The 18916-nt window shown below is 42.0% G+C and overlaps 1 protein-coding gene across 2 annotated transcripts in view; it reads right to left on the bottom strand.

Annotated features, from left to right (window-relative positions):
• Positions 1-18916, bottom strand: part of LOC115168352 (acid-sensing ion channel 1) — an 87535-nt gene that overhangs the window by 2654 nt on the left and 65965 nt on the right. Inside the window, exons 3-10 of one of the 2 annotated variants that reach the window (XM_029723523.1) lie at positions 8018-8168; positions 5974-6101; positions 5653-5803; positions 5499-5555; positions 5222-5375; positions 4898-4989; positions 4699-4778; positions 4352-4453 (exon numbers count right to left, since the gene is read on the bottom strand). In XM_029723523.1, coding sequence (XP_029579383.1) covers positions 4352-4453; positions 4699-4778; positions 4898-4989; positions 5222-5375; positions 5499-5555; positions 5653-5803; positions 5974-6101; positions 8018-8168 — 915 coding nt within the window. Of the gene's footprint in view, positions 1-3916; positions 4454-4698; positions 4779-4897; positions 4990-5221; positions 5376-5498; positions 5556-5652; positions 5804-5973; positions 6102-8017; positions 8169-18916 lie in introns of those variants that run through there. The other variant, XM_029723524.1, reaches the window with a different exon arrangement.

Genomic DNA, 18916 nt, shown 5'->3' with positions numbered 1-18916 from the left:
AAGGTAATCAAACTTTTCTAATAGTAAATCGGAGTTTGGTGAGGGTCAAACTTGGTGGGTGTCAAAATAGCTAGCCTGTGATGGCGTGCTATCTACTCAGAATATTGCAAAATGTGCTTTCACTGTAAAGCTATTTTAAAATCGGACATAGCGAGTGCATAAAGGAGTTCTGTATCTATAATTCTTAAAATAATTGTTATGTTTTTTGTGAACGTTTATCGTGAGTAATTTAGTAAATTCACCGGAAGTTTTCGGTGGGCATGCTAGTTCTGAACATCACATGCTAATGTAAAAAGCTTGTTTTTGATATAAATATGAACTTGATTGAACAAAACATGCATGTATTGTATAACATAATGTCCTAGGCGTGTCATCTGATGAAGATCATCAAAGGTTAGTGCTGCATTTAGCTGTGGTTTTGGTTTTTGTGACATTATATGCTAGCTTGAAAAATGGGTGTCTGATTATTTCTGGCTGGGTACTCTGCTGACATAATCTAATGTTTTGCTTTCGCTGTAAAGCCTTTTTGAAATCGGACAGTGTGGTTAGATAAAGGGGAGTCTTGTCTTTAAAATGGTGTAAAATAGTCATATGTTTGAAAAATGGAAGTTTTTGTATTTTTGAGGAATTTGTAATTCGCGCCACGCCTATCATTGGATATTGGAGCAGGTGTTCCGCTAGCGGAACGTCTAGATGTAATTAAGTATATTTTAGCAATTACATTTACTTTTGATACTTAAGTATATTTAAAACCAAATACTCCAAAACTTTTACTCAAGTATGACAATTTGGTACTTTTTCCACCACCGCCTACTGTGCAAACCACGTCATTTCAACATGGATTATGGGGTAATATTTGGTTGAGATGTTGATTCATGAGATTACATCCTATATTCACCCACTCAAAAAGACAGACAAAAGTTTGTTGAATTTCCAATGTGTCACTATGCTCTCAACCATCTAAAAGTAAAAACAAATTCCAATGGAAAAAACAACGTCTGAATGTTGTTTTAGTTGTCACCCAAATGTCTATCACTGCGCTTTCAACCACGTAAAAGCTAAGTTCAAATGGAAATACAATGTCTGATATTTTGTTTATTTATACAACGGATTAATGTGTTATCACTTTGCTTCATCGAATAGCAGAACAAAATGACCTGGATTGCATTAAACGTACAATACCAGTCAAAAGTTTGGACACAGCTACTCATTGAGGGTTTTTCTTAATTCTTACTATTTTCTACATTTTAGAATAATAGTGAAGACATTAAAACTATGAACTAACACATATGGAATCATGTAGTAACCAAAAAAGTGTTAAAATAAATAAAAATAAATTTATATTTGAGATTCTTCAAAGTAGCCACCCTTTGCCTTGATGACAACTTTGCACACTCTTGCCATTCTCTCAACCAGCTTCATGAGATATTCACCTGGAATGCTTTTCAATTAACAGTTGTGCCTTGTTAAAAATTTATTTGTGGAATTTCTTTCCTTCTTAACACATTTGAGTTGTGCTGTGACAAGGTAGGGGTGGTATACAGAAGATAGTCCTATTTGGTAAAAGACCAAGTCCATATTATGACAAGAAAAGCTCAAATAAGCAAAGAGAAATGACAGTCCATCATTACTTTAAGACATGGTCAGTCAATCCGGAAAATGTCAAAAACTTTGAAAGTTTCTTCAAGTGCAGTCGCAAAAACCGTCAAGTGCTATGATGAAACTGGCACTCATGAGGACCGCCACAGGAAAGGAAGACATAGAGTTACCTCTGCTGCAGAGGATAAGTTCATTAGAGTTAACTGCACCTCAGATTGCAGCCCAAATAAATGCTTCACAGAGTTCAAGTAACAGACACATCTCAACATCAACTGTTCAGAGGAGACAGCATGAATCAGGCCGTCATGGTCGAATTGCTGCAAAGAAACCACTACTAAAGGACACCAATAAGAAGAAGAGACTGGCTTGTGCTAAGAAACACGAGCAATGGACATTAGACCGGTGGAAATCTGTCCTGTGGTCTGATGAGTCCAAATTTGATATTTTTTTTGTCCAACCACTGTGTCTTTGTGAGACGCAGAGTAGGTGAACAGATGATCTCTGCATGTGTGGTTCCCACTGTGAAGTATGGAGGTGTGATGGTGTGGGGGTGCTTTGCTGGTGACACTGTCTGTCATTTATTTAGAATTCAAGGCACACTTAACCAGCATGGCTACCACAGCATTCTGCAGTGATACGCCATTCAATCAGGTTTGCGCTTAGTGGGACTATCATTTGTTTTTCAACAGGACAATGACCCAAAAACACACCTCCAGGCTGTGTAAGGGCTATTTGACCAAGAAGGAGAGTGATGAGTGCTACATCAGATGACTTGGTCTCCACAATCATCCGACCTCAACCCAATTGAGATGGTTTGGAATGAGTTGGACCGCAGAGTGAAGGAAAAGCAGCCAATGTGGGAACTCCTTCAAGACTGTTGGAAAAGCATTCCAGGTGACTACCTCATGAAGCTGGTTGAGAGAATGCCAAGCTATCATCAAGGCAAAGGGTGGCTACTTTGAAGAATCTCAAATATAAAATATATTTTGATTTGTTTAACACTTTTATCATTACTAAATGATTCCATATGTGTTATTTCATCGTTTTGATGTCTTCACTATTATTCTACAATGTGGAAAATAGTGAAAATAAAGACAAATCCTTGAATGAGTAGTTGTGTCCAAACTTTTGACTGGTACTGTACATGGTGCAAGTGATCAATGAGCACAAATTTGAGAGAAATAAGCTATGGAAAATGGAAAATGTCTTTCTGCACATAAAACATGGGACCAACACTTTACATGTTAGTTGATATTTTGTTCAGTGTAAATGCACTTTAAATAAAGTTAGATTTGATTTAGTCCTATTCTTTAACTTAGATTTTAGGTTGAGATTGAGATTTGAATCCAACACATCAATCAGTAATTTGTAAACAAAATAGAATTAAAGACAGACTAAGTCAGTGACACAGATGGAACTATCTAAGCAGAAGATATAGAACATCTTCAAATGTTGATATTTGATTGCATTGTCAACCAAACACAATTCAACATCACTAAATATCCTTCAATTTGAAATCAACCAGAGCTTGAAACTCTAGGCCTATTGTATTATCTATTTTTAGTTGCATTCTGGGTTAAATTGAAACAATAGCCGTTGATAACTGAAAGGCCTAAATAGCATCATTGATGATATATGAGTGATGAATTATGGTCACATTTCATTTGCTCTGTTAAACCTACCCTTTGGAATGACTTTGATGTGAACAGTGAATCTATTTCATTTTTAAGTGCTAATGATAGCACATTGGTAATATTGAGTGACAAATATCATAGCTAAGCAGGGCTGGGTTTGGTTTGGTTAAAAACCTGGATGGGGGACCAAAGGGTAGCTGTAGATAGATAAATTCTCCTAGTAGGAGGTGCTGCCCAGCCTCTAGTTTTCTTTTCTGATAGTGGAAATAACGCTGAAGATCTGATATTGTTTTAAAGGTACAAACTCAACATATTTTAAACAAGGTTTGTCTATGTTGAAATTTGCTTACCATGACAAATTACGTTGAAACAACATTGGTTCTAACAAGTTTGTGCCCAGTGGGTAAACACTTGCTACTTTTAAGATTCAGATATTTCCAAAGATATAGATGAGAGAAAACTTGATGGAAATTGATGGGGTGAAGACATGTTTCTCAAGCTGATACACAACATCACAACCTCAATTGATATCCATTGTAACTATCGTTGTTGCTCAGAAAAAATATCAACAGATGTTTTGGATATTGTTTTTGCTATTTGATCTTCAATGTGGTATTCCATTCTTCTGCTGCAAAGCCATTTACATTAGCCATTGAAATCAAAGAGATGCATGTGAACAATCATTGAATTGATTGTCTTTTATTCTGCTGTGTGCAAGGCAAAACTAGACCTATCCCCCTACACACACATTCATGAAACTCACCAGGTACAGATGTAGGATCTTAATAATGCAGGCTATTTAAAACTTGTAGTGAATTTGAGGTTTAAAAAGGATTTTGAAGTTTTCAATTTCCACTTTGAAATATCAGACTTGATTTTCCTCTACAAAAAGGTCCATTAATTATAATTCACATTTCCTGTGCTGCAGGATTATTTTTCTGCTGTAGCAAACTGGCTCAAATTAAGGTCCTACACCTGCACGTTCATTTAGAACACATTTTATTTTACACAAAAAACCTGGCTTCATGCACATGAAATCCTTCATTGAGATGTTTAGACATGAAGCAATATGGCTGCCTCTTTCTGAGAGCTGCAAATGGTTAGTGAAAGTTACTGACGTGACATTTCACATCGTCCAGGCTCAGAACAGCTCCCTGGTCGTTATTGTTGCTGTGCTTGTGTTTCTTCTCTGAGCATCGACAGAGCTTGTACTTTATCACCTGTGACAAAACACAGATGCACATGACAAAAGGTCAGTGAAGCTGTCGATTTGAGACAAAGGCTGGTAAGAGAAAAGGTGGACATTTTGGGGCGTGCCTGCCACTTCGACAGTTATTTGTAAAACGCATAAATGTTTAATTCTGATTTTCCAAGAGATTACAATAATGAGTGAGACAAAAAGCGTAATGGAAAAGTGTGGTTGTTTTCTGTCACTGTAGAATACTAGAGAGAACGAAAAGATTACCTCATAGATGTAGTCAAACAGCTCCAGAATAGTAAGGAGACTGGCTCCAATGAAAAGACCCATCTGACCACCAATATCACCTGGGAAGAACAGAGAAGGACAAGATTATCAAAGATAATACACTTTCCCAAAAGATACACATTTCCAACAAAGTATCCTTAAAAAGAAAATGAATCGTTTTTTTAAATCATTGAAATACCTAAAAGTCCTGCTACTTCATAGGCTTTCTTCTGTTCGATCGTCTCATAGTTTAGAGCCTCAAAGAAGATGTCCAGGACCAGGATATTGTCACTGTTACAGAAAGAGACCATATTCAACATCTAAACAGCAAACCGTTTACCTAATCTTCTGATAGAGAAAATCTTTACTTAGTTGCACTAAATATGTGTATTGGAAATGGAACTGGAGGGTCAAAGATTCAAGGGCCAAAGCCCCAATCAAATTTCTTTGCCATTACATTTCTTACGATGTACTCCATATTCGCTGTAAAGTTTTTATCTGGTGTTTGAAACATTAGACTCACGCTATGTACTGCTCTGACTTGTTGTATTTCTTGGCCAGATACTTGGCAGAGGCCTTGCTGGGGATCTTGACGAAGGACAGCTCCTTGCTGTATCTGGTCATGTTGCACGGCGTCTCACACACACAAAAATCATTGTCTCTCTCCACCAGGAAGTCTGGGGGCAAAGAGCAATACTGCAGCATTAACACTTCTTCTCTTTTTAGTCCATGTAAGTGATGTAGAGACTAAAATAGAGTTGCTATGGTCTAAGAAACAGCAGTCTGGATCTATTGCTCACCAAGAGCTGGATCAGCACACTCTTTGTACAGCTCAGGGGTGCAGTATGGGGCATCTCCTGTATATAAAGAGTTGTTAATCAATGAATCTAAGTTGAACTTGAAAACTTAAATAGTCCAGACTAGGTAAACGGCTGGGTGGGAGAGTTCACTTACCAGGCATGTGCACCATGCGGCAGTTACAGTTCTCCACCAGGTAGCGCGTCTCACAGTCGATACGGCAGGCGGTGATGCTGTACGTCTCAAAGAATTCTGAGTCCATCCATGTCACCTTACAGTCCCCCCAGGGTGGGGGCAAATATATCAGCTGGAATAGACACACATGACAACTGTTACACATACAGTATAAGCTACAGTACAACTACAATTGGATAGGTGAACTACAACAGTTACACCGGTTGTGCTTACAGTAGCATATTCTACATGTATTACTATTTTGTTTAAATAAAGTTGTACAAATAAATATAATGTCCCGACCCGTTGTTCTTGACAGGAGACAAAGGTCTGGAACCCAGGTGCCACTCCGAAGCCCAGCTGGTCGATGAAGGGTGGCTCCTCCTGATTGTGGATCTGAACTTTGATCCCAGCTTCAAATGAGGTCTCATCTGTGGAGAGGGGAACAGTAGCAGGGATCACTGCACCATCCATTCATGGCTTATTTAACTAATGAACCCACTGGCTCCAGCAGACAAATAGAGTGGTCTGTTGGATAGAGCAACACACATGTGAGCTGTATTTAGTATTTTACTAGGATCCCCATTAGATGTTGCGAAGGCAGCCACTACTCTTCCTGGGGTCCAAATAGGAACAAAACAACACATCCCAACAAAACAATAGTCTACATCAGGGATCATCAACTAGATTAAGCCGCGGGCCAATTGATTCTGGAGCGGATGGTCGGGGGCCCAGAACATAATTGCAAATAATTTGTAAACTGCAAATTGACCACAAGAAGCCCAAACAGATATAATGTTTGACTAAAACATAATCATTTCAAACCTTGCTTACATTTGTATATGATCACGTGTCTCTCTATTATGCAGGTGAATACTTGGGAACATATTTCTTAAATTAAAATCACTTGGAGCTGGGTTTTTTTAAAGTATTTTATGTCCAACACTGAAAATTCCACACAATAAAAAAACATTTTTTTCTTTTGCTCAGAAAACTTGGGGCGCCAAATAAAACCACTCCGTGTCAAATGAAAATCCAGTTGGGGAACCCTGGTCTAAATCATTACAAATTTACATCATTTTTTTTTTTTTACAATATTACAATACTACAATATTACAATGAGTGGGTGTGTGTAGTGTGAGTGCCAGAGTATGTGTGTGTGTTTGTGTGCATGTGCGTGTGTGAATGTGCATGCGTGAGTGTCTCTTCACAGTCGTGAGGTATTGTTGTGCCGTGAGGTGTTGTTTTATCTGTGTTTTAAATCTGATTTTACTGCTAGCTTGGGTTACCTGATGTGGAAAAGAGTTCCATGTAGTCTTTGCTCTATGTAGTACTGTGCGTTTTCCAGCCTCTGTTCTGGCCTTAGGGACTGTGAAGAGACCCCTGGCGGCATGTCTTGTGGGGTATGTATGGATGTCTGAGCTGTGTGTTAGCTGTTTGAACAGACATTTCAGTGCTTTCAACACGTCAATCCCTCTCACAAAGACAAGTAGTGATGAAGTCAATCTCTCTACTTTGAGCCAGGAAAGATTGATGCGCATGTTCTTGATATTAGCCCTCCATGTACATTTAAGGGCCAGTCGTGCTGCTCTTTCTGTGCCAACTGTCATTTTCCTAAGTCCTTCTTTGCAGCCCTTGACCATATAACTGGGCAGTAGTCTAGGTGTGATTAAAACTAGGGCCTGTAGGACTTGTTTGTTTGACTGTGATGACAAGAAAGCAGAGCAGCGCTTTATCATGGACAGACCTCTCCACATCTTAGCAACCGTTGGATCAATATGTTTTGACCATGTCAGTGTACAATCCAGGGTTACACCAAGCAGTTTAGTCTCCACAACTGCTAATTTTCCACATTATTCATTACAAGATTTAGATTAGGTTCAGGGTTTAGTTATTGATTTGTCTCAAATACAGTCTTTTCATTTTTTTTTACATATTTTGGACTAGCTTATTGCTAGCCACCCATTCTAAAACTGAATGCAGATCTTTGTTAAGGGTTGCAGTGATTTCACTTGCTGTGGTAGATGTATAATGTTGAGTCATCAGTGTACATAGACACACAGGCTTTACTCAATGTTAGTGGTAGGTCATTAGTAAAAATAGAAAAGAGTAAAGGACCAAGACAGCTGCTTTGAGGTATACCACACTCTACCTGGTTTACGTTAGAGAGGCTTCCATTAAAGAAAACCCTCTGTGTTGTGTTTGATAGGTAGCTCTCAATCCACAATATTGCAGAGGATGTAAAGCCATAACACATATGTTTTTTCAGCAGCGGATTATGATCGCTTTGTAATGAACTAGACTTAAACACACACACAAGCACCCACACTTACACTTTTGTCCTCACCTGTCTCTCCCCACACAGGGAGGTACTCATCTTGCTGAATGTCCAGCATGAGCTCCAGACCGTTCCCCATCCCTCCCTTGGTAGTTATGAGAGGGGTGCGGCCCTCGCCTCCTGCGTTGAACGTGTAACACTTCCCATAGCGAGTGAACACCTGAGGAGAAAGATGAGAAATATGAAAGGGATGAGATAGCAAGACGAGATGTCCTGGACCGTCCCTCACAATAGCAGAGCTATATTCATCCAGATGTATGGCTCTGCTCAATAGTTTCTATAAATCCAGTTTTGTTCCTTACTGTAACTTGCCACTGGGGGTCAGTGTTAGTCTACATTAGACACCACAGTACCAGGAGTGATGAGGCTATTCCCCTGGGTTTGGGGTTACCTAATCATCTGATCTATGGATTTCACATAACTGGGCAGGGGTGCAGCCATGGGTGGGCCTGGGAAGACATAGGCCCACCCATTTGGCAGCCAGGCCCACCAACTGGGGAGCCAGGCCCAGCCAATCAAAATGAGTTTTCCCCTACAAAACGGCTTTATTACAGACAGAAATACTCCTCAGCACCCCCCTAACTCAGTCGATCCCGCAGGTGAAGAAGCCGGATGTGGAGGTCCTGGGCTAGCATGGTTACATGTGGTGTGTGGTTGTGAGGCCGGTTGGACGCACTGCCAAATTCTCTAAAACAACTTTGGAGGCAGCTTATGGTAGAGAAATGAACACCAAATTCTCTGGCAACAGTACTCCCTCAAAACTTGAGACATCTATAGCATTGTGTTGTGTGACAAAACTGCACATTTTAAAGTGGCCTTTTATTGTCCCCCAGCACAAGGTGCACCTGTGTAATGATCATGCTATTTAGTCAGCTTCTTGATATGCCACACCTTCAGGTGGATGGATTATCTTGGCAAAGGAGACATGCTCACTAACATGAATGTAAACACATTTTGAGAGAAATACGTTTGGTGCATATGGAACATTTCTGTGATTTTCTATTTCAGCTCATGAAACATGGGACCAACACTTTACATGTTGCGTTTATATTTTTGTTTAGTGTATAAACAACAGCATGGAACTATGCTCATGTCTACTGTAAGTCATAAGTCATTTGTATTTATGACACTGTCTGTATTAACTATACAGTAACTTGTGCTGTGCTGAAGCTGGGAGCGGGCCATTGCTCAGCGTATGCAGCAACATGACACGTCTGTGAATAGAGAGAGGGCTGACAAACACAATGATTGTTGACTGAGTTTGGACAGTGCCAAGGGCTGTTAGACAGCTCAGCCTTGCCATCTATCATCACACACACGTTTGTTTTACTATCCTTGTGGGGACCAAACAATTGATTCCCATTCTAAATTCTATTTTCCCTAACCCCTAATCATGAACCTAAACCTAAGTCCTTACCCTAAACCTAATTGTAACTCTAACCCTCCCCACCTGTCAGAACGTTCCTTGTTTTACTATCCTTGTGAGGAATTCTGGTCCACACAACGATAGTAAAACCAAACACACACACACACAGGCTGACAATTACAGGATCAATGTTCAGCTTTCTCTGTCGTGAGGGACTGCTACACAGCTATAGGCTTGTAGAGTGACTGGAAATCACTGTGGGGTAAATTCATTACTGATGTTTTCAGACACACTGAATGGAGTCTGTGAGTATTCTGGAGGATGTTTTTGTCATCATTGCCTAGACAAGAAAATAGGCTTCTAATCTCAACCAATGATGGCGTAGCAGTCAGATGTCTTTGTCTTGTCGTGTCCCTTGTATACATCCTTTTCTTTGCATATCTTTTAAAAATATTTTCCTAAACCTCAACTTCTAAATACTCTCCTGCAACCCGCCTCACCCAACGTGGCGTGGATCAGTTATTTTTTCTAAAGTATTTCTATTTACTTCGGATCTGGAATCCCTCAACTGAGGCTAGCCAGCTAACTACCTACCAGCTATCAGTCAGCAAACCATTGCTAGCGGTCATCAGCTAACCTTTAGCTCGGAAAGCTCTCGCCAGTTCGAACAACGTGACTCAAACCAGAGCATAACGGACCAATTATTATTATTCATATTTTTTCCCCATATCCCCGGATTCCTACCGCAAACTCTGAACATTTTCATCTGGATCTTCGCAACTAGCTAACCGCAATCCCGGGTGACTACTCCTGGCTAGCGTTTCCATCCCGGAGCAAGCAACAATTAGCCTGAAGCTTGCCCGGCCAGGGCTCCTGTGCTACCACCGAAGCCCATTCCTGGGCTACAATATCCGGACCCCTTCTACTGCCGGTACAGGGCACGGAACCCCGCCGATCCTCTACGACTGGAATAATCTGCCCGAGGATTCCAACAGGCCCCTCAGGCGCGACGTCCGCTGAAGGCCCATTCTGCTAACCGTGGCCTACTAGCTATCTAGAGCTACTTGGAACCCTACTAATTCCACGACTGGTCTATCGACGTCACCGCACGAAGAGGCAAAAACAGACTTACTCCCATCGCGACGTCCCCCAAAGGCTATCTTGCTAGCCCCGGTCTGTTAACTGCTAGCTTGCTTGCCCCGGTCTGCTAACTGCTAGCTTGCCTGCCCCGGTCTGCTAACTGCTAGCCCCGGTCTGCCAACTGTTGCTTGCTAACCCGGTCTGCTAACTTGCCAGCCCCGGTCTGCTAACTGCTAGCTTGTTTAGCCCCGGCCTACTAACTGTTAGCTTGTTAGCATCGGCCTGCTAACTGTCTGAATCGCCGTGTCCCCAGTCAGCCCAACCACTCACTGGACCCATATGTTCACTTGGCTACGCATGCCTCTCTCTAATATCAATATGCCTCGTCCATTACTGTCCTGGTTAGTGATTACTGTCTTATTTTAACTGTAGAGCCTCTAGCCCTGCTCAATATGCCTTAACCAACCATGTTGTTCCACATCCTAGATATGCGATGACATCACCTGGTTTAAACGTCTCAAGAGACTATATCTCTCCCATCATTACTCAATGCCTAAGGTTTACCTCCAATGTACTCTCATCCTACCTTACCTTTGTCTGTACACTATGCCTTGAATCTAAGCTATCGTGCCCAGAAACCTGCTCCTTTTACTCTCTGTTCCGAACGTGCTAGACGGCCAGTTCGTATAGTCTTTAGCCGTACCCTTATCCTACTTCTCCTCTGGTGATGTGGAGGTTAATCCAGGTCCTGCAGTGCCTAGCTCCACTCCCACGTGCTCTCATTTGTTGACTTCTGTAACTGTAAAAGCCTTGGTTTCATGCATGTTAACATTAGAAGCCTACTCCCTAAATTTGTTTTACTACATTTCACTTACATTTCAGTCATTTAGCAGACGCTCTTATCCAGAACGACTTACAGTAGTGAATGCATACATTAGAAATATATATTTTTTGTACTGGTCCCCCGTGGGAATCGAACCCACAACCCTGGCATTGCAAACACCATGCTCTACCAACTGAGCCACACGGGACTCACTGCTTTAGCACACTCTGCCAACCCGGATGTCTTAGCCGTGTCTGAATCCTGGCTTAGGAAAACCACCAAAACCCCTGAAATCTCCATCGCTAACTACAACATTTTCCGGCAAGATAGAACTGCCAAAGGGGGCGGTGTTGCAATCTACTGCAAAGATAGCCTGCAGAGTTCTGTATTACTATCCAAGTCTGTACCCAAACAATTCTAGCTTCTACTTCTAAAAATTCACCTTTCCAGAAACAAGTCTCTCACTGTTGCCGCTTGCTATAGACCTCCGTCTGCCCCCATCTGTGCCCTCAATATTCATATGTGAATTGATTGCCCCCTATCTATCTTCTGAGCTCGTGCTACTAGGTGACATAAACTGGGACATGCTTAACACCCCCGCCATCCTACAATCTAAGCTTGATGCCCTCAATCTCACACAAATTATCAATGAACCTACCAGGTACAACCTGAAATCCATAAACACGGGCACCCTCATAGATGTCATCCTAACTAACTCGCCCTCCAAATACACCTCTGCTGTTTTCAATCAAGATCTCAGCGATCACTGCCTCATTGCCTGCATCCGTAATGGGTCTGCGACCAAACGTCCACCCCTCATCACTGTCAAACGCTCCCTAAAACATTTCTGTGAGCAGGCTTTTCTAATCGACCTGGCTGGGGTATCCTGAATGACATTGACCTCATCCCGTCAGTAGAAGATGCCTGGCTATTCTTTAAAAGTGCCTTCCTCACCATCTTAAATAAGCATGCCCCACTCAAAAAATGTAGAACTAGGAACAGATATAGTCCTTGGTTCACTCCAGACCTGTCTGCCCTTGACAAGCACAAAAACATCCTGTGGCGTTCTGCATTAGCATCGAATAGCCCCCGTGATATGTAACTTTACAGGGAAGTTAGGAACAAATATATACAGGCAGTTAGAAAAGCTAAGGCTAGCTTTTTCAAACAGAAATTTGCATCCTGTAGTACTAACTCAAATAGTTCTGGGACACTGTAAAGTCCATGGAGAATAAGAGCACCTCCTCCCAGCTGCCCACTGCTCTGAGGCTAGGAAACACTGTTACCACCGATAAATCCACTATGATTGAGAATTTCAATAAGCATTTCTCTACGGCTTGCCATGCTTTCCACCTGGCTACCCCTACCCCGGTCAACTGCCCGGCACCCTCCACAGCAACCTGCCAAAGCCCCCACCATTTCACCTTCACCCAAATCCAGATAGCTGATGTTCTGAAAGAGCTGCAAAATCTGGACCCATACAAATCAGCAGGGCTAGACAATCTGGACCCTCTCTTTCTAAAATGGTCTGCCGAAATTGTTGCAACCCCTTATTACTAGCCTGTTCAACCTCTCTTTCGTATCGTCTGAGATTCCCAAAGATTGGAAAGCTGCCGCGCTCATCCCCCTCTTCAAAGGGGGTGACACTCTAGACCCAAACTGCTACAGACCTATATCTATCCTACCCTGTCTTTCTAAGGTCTTCGAAAGCCAAGTTAATAAACAGATTACCGACCATTTCGAATCCCACCGTACCTTCTCCGCTATGCAATCTGGTTTCAGAGCTGGTCATGGGAGCACCTCAGCCACGCTCAAGGTCCTAAACGACATCATAACCGCCATCGATAAGAGACATTACTGTGCAGCCGTATTCATCGACCTGGCCAAGGCTTTTGACTCTGTCAATCACCACATTCTTATTGGCAGACTCGACAGCCTTGGTTTTTCAAATGACTGCCTCGCCTGGTTTACCAACTACTTCTCTGATAGAGTTCAGTGTGTCAAATCGGAGGGCCTGTTGTCCGGACCTCTGGCAGTCTCTATGGGTGTGCAGCAGGGTTCAATTCTCGGGCCGACTCTCTTCTCTGTATACATCAATGATGTTGCTCTTGCCTCTGGTGATTCTCTGATCCACCTCTACGCAGACGACACCATTCTGTATACTTCTGGCCCCTCTTTGGACACTGTGTTAACTAACCTCCAGACGAGCTTCAATGCCATACAACTCTCCTTCCGTGGCCTCCAACTGCTCTTAAACGCAAGTAAAACTAAATGTATGCTATTCAATCGATCACTGCCTGCACCTGCTCGTCCGTCCAGCATCACTACTCTGGACGGCTCTGACTTAGAATACGTGGACAACTACAAATACCTGGGTGTCTGGTTAGACTGTAAACTATCCTTCCAGACTCACATTAAGCATCTCCAATCCAAAATTAAATCTAGAATTGTCTTCCTATATCGCAACAAAGCATCCTTCACTCATGCTGCCAAACATACCCTCGTAAAACTGACCATCCTACCGATCCTCGACTTCGGTGATGTCATCTATAAAATAGCCTCCAACACTCTACTCAACAAACTGGATGCAGTCTATCACAGTGCCATCCATTTTGTCACCAAAGCCCCATACACTACCCACCATTGTGACCTGTACGCTCTCGTTGGTTGGCCCTCGCTTCATACTCGTCGCCAAACCCACTGGCTACAGGTTATCTACAAGTCTCTGCTAGGTAAAGCCCCGCCTTATCTCAGCTCACTGGTCACCATAGCAGCACACACTCGTAGCACGCGCTCCAGCTGGTATATCTCACTGGTCACCCCCAAAGCCAATTCCTCCTTTGGTCGTCTTTCCTTCCAGTTCTTTGCTGCCAATGACTGGAACGAACTGCAAAAATCTCTGAAGATGGAGACTCATATCTCCCTCACTAGCTTTAAGCACCAGCTGTCAGAGCAGCTCACAGATCACTGCACCTGTGCATAGCCCATCTGTAAACAGCCCATCTATCTACCTACCTCATCCCCATACTGTATTTATTTATTTATCTTGCTCTTTTGCACCCCAGTATCTCTACTTGCACATTCATCTTCTGCACATCTACCATTCCAGTGTTTAATTGCTATATTGTAATTACTTCGCCACCATGGCCTATTTATTGCCTTAACTTACCTCATTTGAACTCACTGTATATAGACTTTTTGTTTTCTTTTGTTCTACTGTATTATTGACTGTATGTTTTGTTTATTCCATGTGTAACTCACCATATTTTCTATGCCTTCTGTAACATGCTTCTACTCTGCTTCAACCCTGCATCAACTCTGCTTCTACCCATCCACCCATCTCTTACTCACACATTTCCCTACTTCCTTTACACTCTCTTTATACATCATCAACACTACCCCACTCCTTTCTCCTTCATGCTACCCCCCTCCCTCCCGCCCTTCATCCATTCCGCTGAACTTTGACTGGCATCGTTATAGACTTGTGTCTACTCTGCAGAGCCTAATGGCATATGGGGAAGTTACTAACCATATGTTAGTTCTATGTTAGCCTTTACATCTAACCTCAATGAGTGCATGTTCTTTCTGAACACATGAATGAATGACTGTGTAAGGTCAGAGTGCCAGATGCTCTTTATGAATAAATTAATCAATGAATGAGTGTGTGATGTCAGCTAGTGCCTGTTCCTTATGAATACATTAATGAATGAACATGTCTTTTCTGAAGTTTGGAATTTGATTTTTATGTATTACAATGTAATGCATATTCCCGAATGAATGATTGAATTTGTGTGCGGCGTGCAGTTTGTGTCTTTGTGCACGTTGCTATCTATGCCACATTACAGTTGGCCTACATGATCTGACAGTGACTCATAATACACTGTTGACTCTATAAGATGACAGGCCACACTGACAGAACACCAGAAGAAGAAAAGTCAAGGAAAGTTCCAGTTCCTTTGTGAATATGTAAATGTTTTAGGCCAATAGTTTTCCTCCAGGGTTGTTGGGTTCATCTTTCCTTTTACTTTCTGCTGCCTTTGTTGGCAATTCATTAAAATGACTACTTTACAGAGAAATCAATCCTCTTTACCCGCCCTAAAGATCTTAAAGAGTTTGCCGTCTATAATCTTTGGAGTGCCCTGTGGTCAATCAGTGCCTATCATTCATAGTGCGTTTCCCACCATTGAAAAGCACTTAGCACTCTCCTGTGGTTAATCATATACATCAATGTGCATTTCCTTCCTTACAGGCGAGGCAGACTGTAGAACAAGTCCTAAATCACTAATCCACACACTCTCCTGGCTGTTGGAGGAGACCTGCTACACCCCAGCTGTTAAAGGATGCCTCTGCAGGGGGAAATGAATCCATTAGCACTCTATTGTTTTATGAGGGAACGTTTCAGAGACTTACAACAGTCTCTGCAAAGTGCAAACACTTGCTCAGCTATTATGCTGGTCTATTAAACAGCCGAAGCGCCGGCAAAGAGATTGCGATTTAAATGGTAGTAGCATCCATGTGTCAGGCAGCAGTGACCGGTCGGCGGTCGGCAAGCATAAGCTTTTTTCCAGAGTGCTAATGTTGTCGTTTGCTTGTTGATGCATCAGGCGTTCTAAGTAATCTGGAACAACTCCCAAGACAGCCAACTTTATAGATAAACGGACTTTGTTGAACTTTAGTTAAGATATAATGAAAACTTAAAAACAGGCAACAGGCAGGAGAGTTAACGGATTTATGCATTGTTAATTGTGCTCATTAAAGGAGTATGCCTATTCAAACGCATTAATGCCATAGTTCAGATCAGTCTTGCCAACCTGAGACCTGTCTCTCCTGTTCTAGGTTCCATCTGTCTTTCCCGCCCAAACTGAAGGGCAAACCAAGAACAGTAAAACAGGGAGGCTCTCGACTGTTGAGTGCTGACTGACTTCTGTGAGGGAGAGAGATTGCAGCTCAAAGGCACTTGTAGACGCAACCTGCCATGTCAGAATACAGGCAGTACACTGTCCTGTTATCAACTGTGTGTGTTTGGACAACAGCTGCTGACTCACCAAACTAATGACAAGCTTTGGGTAATACTGAAGGTCTTCCCATGCAGGACTTCAAATACCAAGGCTAGGGGATTTAATGAGTGTGTGTATGTGGGTTGTGTGTGTGTGTGTCTCAAGTGTGTGTGTGTGTCAAGCTGAGTGTTTTAATGATGGCTGAAAAGCATAGAGGCTCAATAGTTACTTGTCAAATTTTGTCACAAAAAAAGCAACTGTCGGGAACAAGTGAACTGAAGTGAACCACAGGCCTCCACAGGGAAGATGGCAATATGAAAGCCTGCCACACAGTAAGTGTTCCCCTTAATTTGTGTTCCGGCAGTAAAAAGAGAGATCAATAAACTGTCACCAGCAAGTCACACATCATCTTGATTCTACCAAAAAAATATGTGGACATGGCATAGAGAATAGCTAAAATGTTTTCCTCCAAATGAATACATTTTTACAGTACAGCCTGATTTTTAAAGTGGTGTATAAAGATGTCAACAACCTACTGTGTTTTTCATATGTCAACATCATGAAACACCATACAGTACATTCAACTGTCTATAATTGTACAGAAATCATAGTAAAATAATATGTTTAGTTTAACACACGTTTGCTGTCACAGGTCACAGCTAGATAATATATCTGGTAATGAATGGATCATCCAATTCCAGCCACTTCCAATGCCTTTCCCGTCAGATAGTACCTTGAGCCAGACAGGCCTGTAAGCAGCAGAGTTGTCTAATGACCAGTTCATGGATAAAGGGACAGCAGGACCTCAGACATAATTGACAAAGGAGAAAGAGAATAAATAGAGCAGGAGCTGTTGACTTGTATTTTTCCACTTTAGATGATTTGCAGGGGAGATCCTGCACTACATGCCAAGATGCTCTGTAATTCAGTTAAATCCTCAAATTCATTTAGGCTGTCAGAATAACTTGACTCATTGCTACAATCATTAGCTGAGTGGTAGGCAGCGCCATTGTTTGCATTATATCCTTGTGATGGATCCTCTTTTCAGCTTTCCATCACAAACCCACATTCTTTCATTCGCGAGCCTGCCCACTGGGCACATGTCTGTTTCATTGAAGTGATGAGGAAACAACATTGATTCAACCAGTGTGTGCCCAGTGGGTGGGTTTTGAAAATTCTAATTAATCTCCCACACAATGAGTGTTTCTTTCCTTTAATTGCTCCTTTATTTCCGCCCTCCATCACTCACCTCTCCCTCTCCTCACCGTCTCCTCTGAGCTATGATGTGATATTCCCAGTGGACTCCTTTCCATCTTCTCCCACCTCCTGCTAAGTTTGATTAATATTTGAAAGGCCGACAGAGACGCTCTACTCCTCTCCACCACACTCATCCCACTCCCAGACACTGCCATGACTCTCAGTATCTATCACCTTCAGAGGCGATAGCATCATAGCATGGGACGAGAGACATAGAGGCAGAGAGAGAGAGAGACAGGGAGAAGGGGGTGGGGAGAGGTGAGAAAGAGTTAAGGAAGCATATTATATGAAGGAGGGGGAGTATTCTTCCACTTAAGACGTATAAAGCCTGTTACTAGGAGGGAAAAAGATACCACTTTTGGTTGAGTTAACCTCAGAGGGCATTGCAGATATTGCAGAGTGCATTTGTGTCAAAGGTTCAGCCATTCTTTTTTAAATGTATCAAACCACTATACGGATTAGGATATGACCAAAATATATGCATGATGTTAGCTGGGGTCAGGATACTTTTTGCATCTATATACAGGTAACATCCAAAATAAAGGAAACACCAACATAAAGTGTGTTAATAGGGCGTTGGGCCACCTTGACCAGAACAACTTCAATGCACCTTGGCATAGATTCCACAACTGTCTGGAAGTCTATTGGAGGGATGTGACACCATTCTTCCATGAGAAATTCTATATTGTGGTGTTTTGTTTATGGTGGTGGAAAACGCTGTCTCAGGCACCATGCCAGAATCTCCCATAAATGTTCAATTGGGTTCTGGTGACTGAGATGGCCATTGTACATGGTTAACATGCTCATCAAACCATTTAGTGACCACTCGTGCCCTGTGGATGGGCGCATAGCCATGGTAGCCAAAATAATGGCCAAAATAATGGCCTGCACAGCATTTGTGTACATGACTTAAGCATGATGGGATGTTAATTGCTTAATTAACTCAGGAACCACACCTGCTTTCAATATACTTTATTTCCCTCATTTACTTGAGTGTTTCTATTATTTTAGCAGTTACCTGTATATTGGTAGATGCATTATGTTTGTGATACATATTTGAAGAGTAATTGCAAAAATCGTTTAAAAAACAATGAACAATAGAGCAGTTAGATTGGCTATTCATTGATGAATCAACTATAGTGTATTCACCCTCTAGTACTCAGGCAATAAAAACAACACAGCATAAAGAGAAACATAACACTGCATGGGGGTCTCAACAACACAAGTCCAATCAAATGGTGAGTAACACTGTTGGGTAGAATCTTCTGTACGGTATGTCTCCGAGGGAGACTATAACTGGCAACTTGAAGCCTACCTTGTCTTCTATGGTTTGAGGAAAACTGGCCAAAGTGCCATGACATGCTAAGTAAAAATACATCTTTCAA

The sequence above is a fragment of the Salmo trutta genome, chromosome 30, assembly GCF_901001165.1.
Source record: "Salmo trutta chromosome 30, fSalTru1.1, whole genome shotgun sequence".
In the NCBI taxonomy this organism is placed as follows: domain Eukaryota; kingdom Metazoa; phylum Chordata; class Actinopteri; order Salmoniformes; family Salmonidae; genus Salmo; species Salmo trutta.
This window is presented reverse-complemented; position numbering and strand designations above follow the sequence as displayed.